The 10,403-nt window shown below is 42.2% G+C and overlaps 1 protein-coding gene across 1 annotated transcript in view; it reads left to right on the forward strand.

Moving 5' to 3' along the window:
- LOC120945971 (vitellogenin-A2-like) overlaps positions 1 to 10,403 on the forward strand; it is a 47,374-nt gene that overhangs the window by 35,417 nt on the left and 1,554 nt on the right. Inside the window, exons 25-34 of the mRNA XM_040360578.1 lie at positions 65 to 151; positions 248 to 460; positions 558 to 700; positions 2,673 to 2,811; positions 4,171 to 4,306; positions 5,129 to 5,315; positions 7,342 to 7,436; positions 7,523 to 7,620; positions 7,801 to 7,960; positions 8,114 to 8,269. Coding sequence (XP_040216512.1) covers positions 65 to 151; positions 248 to 460; positions 558 to 700; positions 2,673 to 2,811; positions 4,171 to 4,306; positions 5,129 to 5,315; positions 7,342 to 7,436; positions 7,523 to 7,620; positions 7,801 to 7,960; positions 8,114 to 8,269 — 1,414 coding nt within the window. The remainder of the gene's footprint in view (positions 1 to 64; positions 152 to 247; positions 461 to 557; positions 701 to 2,672; positions 2,812 to 4,170; positions 4,307 to 5,128; positions 5,316 to 7,341; positions 7,437 to 7,522; positions 7,621 to 7,800; positions 7,961 to 8,113; positions 8,270 to 10,403) is intronic.

Raw genomic sequence — 10,403 nt, forward strand, 5'->3', positions numbered from 1 at the left:
TAGATGTATAATATTACAGACAATAATAAAATACTGTAACTTGAGCTACCATTTCATTTTCTAGAAGGGAAGCAAACAACAGGCAGGTTCTTCATCCTCATCCTCATCTTCATCCTCAAGCTCTTCCAGCAGATTAAATTCTCGACACAAGGTAGTCATGGTGTCTGAGATCTTTCATGCTAAGCTCATCTCCAGTTGGCAAGATCCTTCTTACATCCTGTTCTTTTTGTTTTCCATCTCTACATAGGGCAAATTTTTGGGAGACAACACTCCTCCAATTCTGGCTGTGACTGTAAAGGCCATCAGACATGACAACTCACACCAGGGATTCCAGCTGATTGTCTACGCACAGTATAATATGAATAAACCCCGCATACAGGCCTTCATTGTGGACTTTGACAAGACAAGCAGGTGGAGAGCATGCTTTAATGCTGGAGTGGTGAACTTACATGAAGCTCAGGTAGGCCAACCAGTTTCTCTGCCTGTGTTCAAAAATATAAAAGCCTCAATCTTTCCATGCCTTACAATAAAACAATTTGTTATTTGGGGTCTTTCAGGCCAGCTTGAAGTGGGGACAGAACTGTCAAGATTATAGTATTGTTACTAAGGCTCAACTTGGTCTTTTGGGATGGCAGCCAGCTGTGAGAGTGAGCACTGAGTGGTCAAGAGTCCCATCTCGCCTGAGGTCTTTTATTGAAAAGTACGTTTTTGTTAGGATTTATATAGTGCTAATGGTGTTTTTATACTGTTATCACCAAGGGTTTAATAATCATCAAATAAACAAATGGCTGAAACACCAGGAATGAGAAATTTGTCTTAAAAAATCTTAAACTATAAATTTACAAAAGAGACAAACACAAGTCGTAAAGGAGCAGTGACTAGATGATGGTACAAAGATGAGGAAATGTTGGGGCTTAAGGTTTATATGTGTCCTATAAAGATGCCACTATAAAGGTGTGTTTTAAGACTAAAGTTCGCCATAGTGCTCTTTCACATGGGCAGCCATGGCATGGTAAAAACAGGTGGCTCCCCTGGGCGCCCACCTAAATTTCAACATTACAGCCGGACAGGACAATACACATGCCACGACATGGCAATCTTATTTTAGCCTGCAGAGCTTGTCAAACTGGCCCATTGAAGTAATGGGAGCATGCAGCAACCGCTAGTCAAATTTTAGGCTCGCGGTTGTGATTTTCTATTTTTTTTCTCAGAAAATAAAGTTTATTAAAGACCATACGTTACAATTATGACATCAATTCCAGTAGCGACGGGCTACTCAGCCTAGGTGACCACTGCGCCTCAAATTTTCTAGGGCGTCCTCTGTGTTGAAAAATAAAAGTTTCCAGTCTTAAAGTGTCCCCCTCCTGTGCAAGCCATTCCTTGAGCGAGGGAGGGTCAGCCGCCTTCCATCGCCAAAGAATATGCAGGCGAGCCTGAAATAGAGCTCTTGCAATAGGTGGTTTAAAGTTATCCTCCAGGGGTAGGTCATCTAGTATGCCCAGAATGCACGGTCAGGGGTCAGTCGGAATGTTAACTGAGAAGACTTTGTTGATCGTATTCAGGACCCCTGTCCAATATAGGTGGAGCTTGGGGGCAGCGCCACAGCATGTGGATCAAGTCTCCGTGGTCTCTCGCACACCTTGGGCAGTCTGCATTTGGTCTCGCAGTTGCAATTTTCTAATACAAAATCTGCTTTAGGATTAGAAAAAATCAGCTGCTGCTATACTGCCCTCTGCAAAGCAGTCTATCAGAACACTTTTCAGTGGGCGATAAGCACTACCGCCAATGTCAAAGAACCCATACACTGTTAGATTTTTTTTTTTGTTTAGCCACCAGTTAGTCAGAAGAGATTCTTCAAATCTTTTGAGCTTCCTGTGGCTGTCAACATGTCAAATTGAAGGAAGCTGCTGTTTGACTGTAAACTTTCTGTTCCTCCAATTTTTCAATCAAGGGATGTTAGATGGAAGGGGGGCCACCTACGTAGCAAAATTAATCTGGTTAATCAGAAACCAGCCAAAATTTGTATATTGTGTATGGCCAGCTTAAGAGAGTTGATAGACATCTGATGATTTAATGACAGGTGGGTCCTAAAAAAAGGCGCAGCTCAAAGTAAACCCTGGGGATCTACATGAGAAACGGTGACAAATTTGAATGAAACTTTTCCATTCCAATAACTGTCCATGGCATTCCTTGATGAAGACACTGAGGCCCCGTACACACGACCGAGTTTCTCAGCAGAATTCAGCCAGAAACTCGATCGGAGCCGTATTCTGCCGAGAAACCCGGTCGTGTGTACACTTTTGGCCGAGGAAACCGACGAGGATCTCGTCGGGCCAAATAGAGAACATTTTCTCTATTTCCTCGTTAGTCAATGAGGAAACTTGGCTCGCCGAGATCTTTGGCGGCTTCACAAGGAACTCGACGAGCAAAACGATGTGTTTTGCCCGTCGAGTTTCTCGGACGTGTGTACGGGGCCTAAAGGATTGTAATCACAGTTCACACCTTCCATGTATGCTTTTCTGGTTGCCCTGTATTTTATTTTAAAAGCTTAAAAAAAGCTCTTTATGCCTTAATAACATCATTCTTACAGTACATTAATGTGAAATGTTCTTTATGCCTTTATAACATCAGTCTTACATTAATGTGAAACGTTCTTCCTGTGTTTTTTTTAGCTGGGACAATTATCTCCCTGGGGCTGCTTACTTTATGGGATTTTCTCAGAGTTACAAGAGGAACTCTCAGCGTCAAATCAGAATCACTGTGGCCCTCAGCTCTCCGCGTACTGTTGATATTCTTCTCCAGCTTCCAAGGGTAAAAAAATATATATATATATTCCCGTATATATTTCTGTGTATATTGCACCTGCCATTTCATGAGTGAAAAGTCCTCTGTTTGTCCCGATGACCATTATCACTGACACAGAACATAATTCTAAATTGTACAATTCTCACCAGGGCACAAGGCAAAGGATGGTAATTGTGAGGCCTCCGCGGACCAGTTTCATCGTTTTCATCGGACATGTCCGCTGCCGGATTTTGGTCTGATGGCTGTACACACCATCAGACCAAATTTCCCGCGCACAGCGAACGCGGTGACGTGGCCGCGCCGTCGCCGCGACGATGACGCGGCGACGTGCGCGACCCTGGAAGGTCAATGCTTCCACGCATGCGTCGAATCACTTCGACGCATGCGAGGGCTTTCGGCCGAGCGGACATGTCAGGTGAGTCGTACAGACGACCGAACATGTCCGACGGACAGGCTTCCAGCGGACATGTTTCTTAGCATGCTAAGAAACATTTGTCCGCTAGAAACCTGTCAGATCCGCCGGAAAATTGTCCGGTCGGCCATACAGACGACCGAACATGTCTGCGGAAACTGGTCCGCGGACCAGTTTCAGCAAACATGTTCAGTCGTGTGTACGAGGCCTAACATATCCAAAAATGACCCAGTGCATGGACCCAAACAACATTCACCCATCAATATCTAGCTACCTAATCAGTTGTTAGTATAGATGTAGGAATTGCCATTGTCTCACTGATAATAGGGAACGTGGGCACCTTGAACCCCTAAAGCCAGCCATGCATGGATCAGATATGGCCAGTTCAGCAGGGACTGGCTGAATTTTAATCCATGTATGAACAGGGTGGTTATACACAAGTCGATCTGTCAATAGACTTGTGCAAAACCAGCCCGTCCGGTTTTTCCTGAACGATCAGTGCCACCAGATGTAGTAGGCAACGCTGATCATTGTATTCTGCCGGCGGGGAAGGCTCTCCACTGGAAAAATACAATAGCTCCCCCCATTCATTTGGAAGGTGTGGATGGAGGATTCAGTATTTTTTTTTGTTTAACCCGCTGGCTGAACGGGAAAAAAATGCATCATGTATGGCATGGCTCAGTCACTGTGTTTGTATGTCCTTATTAATCAAAGACATTCAGAAAATTAAAGCAGCATCTGGACTAGAGGAAGATTTGGGTGATAAATACAATAGGGCTAAAGTGAAGAGGTGGAAAGATACATGATGTATTAGGGTTTTGCCCGATACTATGTAATGAACTTATGATGAGTGAAAAAGACATATATTAAAGGAAATAATTGTAGCGCTTTATTTGTGTCAAAAAACTTGTTACATGGCAACTAATCTCTTTGTCCTTATTGGCTGGTTGCAGATTACCCTGAGCTACAATGCTCTCAGAATCCCAGTGCCAATTCCAATCAGACACATTTCACAGAATGAGATCCTACAGGCTCCATCACTGAATATTCTTGCTGAAGCTCCCCAGATCCTTAAGGAATCTTTGCAAGGTTTGATGAGCTAAAATGTTTTATAAAAAAGAAACAGTGGCCCAGATTCTTAAAGACTTACGACAGCGCATCTCCAGATACGCCATCGTAAGTCCAAATGGCCGCCGTCGTATCTATGCGCCTGATTCATAGAATCAGTTACGTATAGATTTGGCCAAGATACGAGCGGCGTAAGTCTCCTACGCCGTCGTATCATTGTAAGTCCGAATGGCCGCTAGGTGTCGCTTCCGTTGATTTCCGCGTTGAATATGTAAATGGGCAAGATACGCCGATTCACGAATGTACGTACGCCCGTCGCAATTAGTTACTCCGTTTACGTAAGACATACGCCGGCGTCAAGTTAAAGCTGGTCTCTAGGTGGCGCAGCCCATGCAAGGTATGGACGTCGGAACAATCGTATCTTTTTATGTCGTTTACGTAAGTCGGAAACGAATAGGGCTGTGCATAAGTTACGTTCACGTCGTAGGCAGTGTTCGACGTATCTTAGGCATTCTATCCGACGCATGCGCACTGGGATACGTCCACGGACGGCGCATGCGCCGTTCGCTCAAAGTGTCATTTACGTGGGGTCATGTTTCATTTAAACACGCCCACCTCTTCATCATTTGAATTACGCGCGCTTACGCCGGCACATTTACGCTACGCCGCCGTAACTTAGGATGCAAGTGCTTTGTGAATACTGCACTTGCCTCTCTAAGTTGCGGCGGCGTAGCGTAAATACGATACGCTACGCCCGCTCAATGTAACGCCGCCCTACGTGAATCTGGGCCAGTGACTACAGTGGTGCTCTTTTACATGCTGATCAAATTCACTTGTTAACAGGAGAATGCAAGGTATCGGAAAACCAGATCACAACCTTGAACGGAGTGAAACTGGCCCAGACCATACCCGAGGGATGTTACCACATCCTGGCACAAGACTGCAGCGAGGAGTTAAAGTTCATGGTGCTGGCAAAGCCATCCAAGGATGAGCCTACGAAAAATGACATTAACATCCAACTTGGCCACTAGTAAGTACATCATTTATGTGTGCAAACTGCTGCTATAGACAATATCCTTATTTTCCAAAGATAATTCATATTATTGATCCTATAATGTATTTTTCATGAAATTGTTTCTTACTTTTATTTTACTGTCTCTTTGTAACATCCTCCTGAGAGCTCCTGAACTTCCTTTTCCTTCTCACTTCGAGTTGTTTGTAATGAGCAGTGGACATTAGTTGCCTTCATGGGCACTGCTCTACATACAATACAAATCCAATAGTCCAGAGACCATAGTCCATCTCAATGAGCAACAGAGGGTGGCTATGTTCCTACATACAGTCAGACCATGGAGAAAGAACATAGCCCCCCTCTAACAGGAAGTCAGATCACAACAGTAAAAAAAATGGAATTTGGGGATTTAGGACTGAAAACAAAAGTAGGAACTTTTTTTAAAATAATATTTACATTTCTAGACATGTTTTCATGGTGAGGAACCACACTCTCCAGTAGTGAAAATTTGCACCCCTATCTTTAATCTGTGTGATTCCACTACCAACTACCGATGGCGAAAAGGCCATAGGTCATCATTTGCCATTGATGGGCTTACTTATCCCTTTTTTTGACCAGAGGTTACTGATGCTTAGATGCCCAGGCCACATTTGACAACATCAGTGTGCTTTACTTAACTTAAAACCAACTCTATGACTAATGTCCATGATTAAACAATTTTTATGCATATTTTTATACTTTTAGCATTAATTTAATATTATTTTTTGTATCTGTTGAACATTGCAGTCAGAACATGGCAGTGTTGATCTGCAGATTCAAAGCTTTCACTAACGTAATATTCACATCAATTGAGAAACCACTTTAGATGGTTCCTAATCATTAGAGAGGACCTGGCTCTCACTGACTGCCAGGATTAAGAACAAGCAGCCATTCAAAGTGTTGGCTGCTGGTTCTCAAAGGGAAGAACATATTTAAATGTATCCTTGGCATGGAGCATCATGTCAGGGAACCTTAATATACAGATTGAGGGCATGGAAAGGGGCTAATAGCCAAAGAACAACATGCAAAGTTAATTTCACTTCCAAAATACTTACTTAACTACTTGCCGACCAGCCGCCGTCTTTTTACGGCAGCAGGTCGGATCTCCTGCGCGAGAGCACGTAGTATAACGTCGGCTCTCCTAGCGGCCACTAGGGGCTCCTGCCCCCCGCGAGCGTGACCGGCGGTTGCGATCACCGCCGGGCACCCGCGATCGCTCGTTACAGAGCAGGGACCGGGAGCTGTGTGTGTGAACACACAGCTCCCGGTCCTGTCAGGGAGAGACATTTCCCCTAGTGAGGCCACCCCCCCCTACAGTTATAACACACCCAGGGAACATACTTAACCCCTTCCCCCGCCCCCTAGTGTTAACCCCTTCACTGCCAGTGGCATTTTTATAGTAATCCAATGCATTTTTATAGCACTGATCGCTATAAAAATGCCAATTGTCCCAAAAATGTGTCAAAAGTGTCCAAAATGTCGCAGTACCGAAAAACAATCGCTGATTACTAGTAAAAAAAAAAATACCCCCTATTTTGTAAATGCTGTAACTTTTGCGCAAACCAATCAATAAACGCTTATTGCGATTTTTTTTACGAAAAATATGTAGAAGAATACGTATCGGCCTAAACTGAGGAAAAAAATGTTTTTTTTATATATTTTTGGGGGATATTTATTATAGCAAAAAGTAAAAGATATTATTTTTTTTCAAAATTGTCGCTCTATTTTTGTTTATAGCGCAAAAACTAAAAACCACAGAGGTGATCAAATACCCCCAAAAGAAAGCTCAATTTGTGGGGAAAAAAGGATGCCAATTTTGTTTGAGAGCCATGTCGCACGACCACGCAATTGTCAGTTAAAGCGACGCAGCGCCGAATCGCAAAAAGTGCTCTGGTCTTTTACCAGCAATATGGTCCGGGGGTTAAGTGGTTAAACATTAAAATGATAGCATTAAAATCAATAAAGGAAAACATGTTAAAAAGTCCCCTTTCCTTTTTTCATTCAGTGACATTAACATGTACCAGAAGTCTGGTGCTACAGAAATGACCATCAATGGCCACGTTCTTACTATAGATGACCTCCCATACAAATCCTTTGGTGGTATGTACCCTTTTTCTACAAAAAATAAAGAAATTTGAGGTGGATTGTGCTAAAATAAAAAGCTAAAATGTTTGTTGCCTCAACAGAACCAGGAGTGGAAATTATCAAGACGGAAACAGGTGTGTGCTTGATAGCACCCGACTTTGGTATCGAGAACATTAACTATGATCAAGGAAATGTTCAGGTATTAACCTTATGTATCTTTTACATCTTTGTATTTCCTCAAACTGTGTCTTTATTATACAACATGTAGTTCATATGCAGTAAACTGAGCCAGACAGTGAAAGCATTCCAAGATGGGAATAGAATGTGGATTAATGCAAAAACATACCATCTCCATCTAAATTGTTGTCTGTCATACCAGGTGCGACCAACTCTCACCATGAAAGGCCAGTTATGCGGCATATGCGGTCGTAATGATGATCAGATGGTTGAAGACTTCCGAAGACCTGATGGATCTGTTGCCAAGGATGCAGCCAGCCATATTCATTCTTGGATCCTTCCTTCTCAGTCCTGCACAGAAGGTACTCCTAGAAACCAACTCTGGGTGGTTAATGGTGATGGTGGGAAGCTTGTATAGTTAGGAACCAAATTCCACTTTAATACTAAAGATTAGGCTATTAGTAGATCATTTTCCAAAAATGTAATTCTTCGTTTGCTTCACTTATTCTGCTAAGGTTGCAACCTTAAACACACTCTTGTGAAACTCGAGGAAGAAATCTATGGTGAAAAGTCCAAGTGTTATAATGTTCATCCTGTCCTGCGATGTGCCAAACAATGTCGTCCAATCAAGACCGTTGATGTGCCCATTGGTTTCCACTGTCTGCCTTATGGTAGGTGTTCAACTTCTTCAGTGTATAAAGTGAAAATACCAGTCCAATAAAAAAAAGCACATCATTGGGCCTTTTTTTAAAGAAATATTGTTTTCATTTACAAAGAGGTAACATTAAAAGAGTATTGTATAACATATCTGATTAATGAACAGTCTGAATTGGTCTGAATTTAACAGTCTGTTTTGCCCTCTACATATTGTGTCATACCTTAGCAAACAGGAAGGGGAGAAAAAGTTTAGTTGCTAGAAGGGAAATAAACACATGTCTAAATCAAACACATGCATAATACCCAAAGTTGCCTTTCTTTTAAAAATTTGTCAAAAAATGTCAAAGTTGTACAAAACTCTGTTAGAGAATAGTGGTAGTTAAAAGTGGTAGTTAATCACACATGAACTGGACTGGCCTTGTAATGTTGAAGATGTTTCACCACTAATTCAAATACAGCCCCCAACTGTTCCTGATTAAGGCTTCGTTCACATGGGCGTACTTAAGGTCTGTCTTTTGCCTGCCTGGGATGCACAGGTGTTCCATGCATTCGCAAGCAGGTAGTCCTCATTCAAATCAATTGGGATGCAGAGACTGCATAAACACAGCTGCTGCTCCCAATTTGACTTCCATGTGGGTGCAGGTGCGTTTTTCCGAACTCACAGCACTATGAATGAGGCATTAAAGCCTTATGCCGCGTGCACACGATCAGGCTTTTGCCCGACCAAAAGCACATCGTAATTTCGACGGAATTCCATCGGAGTAAAATAGAACATGTTCTATATTTAACCCTCCTAGCGGTATTCCTGAGTCTGACTCGGGGTTAGATTTTCCTGCTGCGAGCGGTAACCCCGAGTCAGACTCGGGCTTGCCTCGCTGGATCCACAGGGAGTGTTTACTTACCTTGTCCCTGGATCCAGCGATGCCACCGCGCTGTGCGAGCGAGCGGGACCTCGCTCGATTCACACAGTGCCTCTGTGTGCCGCCGATCTCCGTTCCCTGCGACGTTACGACGCACAGGAGCGGAGAACGGCGCCAAATTCAAAAATGTAAACAAACACATTACATACAGTATACTGTAATCTTATAGATTACAGTACTGTATGTACAAAATACACACCCCCCTTGTCCCTAGTGGTCTGCCCAGTGCCCTACATGTACTTTTATATAATAAAAACTTTTTTTTTCTGCCTGTAAACTGTAGATTGTCCATAGCAACCAAAAGTGTCCCTTTATGTCAAAAATAGTTTTAGAGCAGCTAAAAAACAGCGATAATAAATTATAATCACTTGCAGAATTGTGCGATAGCGATTTGTGGGGAAATTTGTCATAAAAAAAAAAAATAATGACAGCGACAATTCTGCAACTGAGCAAATTTCAGTGATTTTGATTTGATTACATTATTGAATCATTTTTATTATAATTATATTATTACTTGTTATAATTATTTATAATTATTTATTATATTATAATTTATAATTTTGTTTTTAAAAAAATGTCATACCCGGGATGCCTATTAGACTCTGGTTTGGTCAGATTTAAGTGAGTTATTTCTAAAAATGACAGGCCTACAGTATAAAACGCCAAATTTCCTTGCAAATAATGGTACCGCTTTCAGCACCTTTTTTCTGAAAGAATCATACCGCCAGGGAGGTTAAACTTCGATGGAATTTCTCCGATGGGGCATACACACGGTCGGAATTTCTGATGTAAAATGTCCGTCTGACTTTTTCCATCAGAATTTCCGATCATGTGTACGCGGCATTAGAGAGACCGTCCTTCTGTTGGAACTAAATTCATCTGTCCCTTTTTCCTCCTAAGTTGCTTTTATTGATCGAAAGTATTTTGAAAGAAAAAAAAACTGTATTATTTAACTATCAGTGTTTATTAGTGCACTAAACTATTCATCCAAATGATAAAACAGCCTTTCTCAAACTTTTCAACACAGAGGAACCCTTGAAATAAATTCCCTGTCTCAGTGAACCACTTCTAAAAATTTCTATTTCTACAACTCATGTTTTCATTGGGAAGAACTACCTTAGATAGCTAAAAAGATCAATGGTGTCAGAGGAAACTTGTCAGAGGAAACTTGTCGGAGAGGCAGAAATCGCTCTTTGCTTAAGGATCCTCTAGCAACCTCTGGAGGAAC

The sequence above is a fragment of the Rana temporaria genome, chromosome 7 (assembly GCF_905171775.1).
Source record: "Rana temporaria chromosome 7, aRanTem1.1, whole genome shotgun sequence".
Classification (NCBI taxonomy): domain Eukaryota; kingdom Metazoa; phylum Chordata; class Amphibia; order Anura; family Ranidae; genus Rana; species Rana temporaria.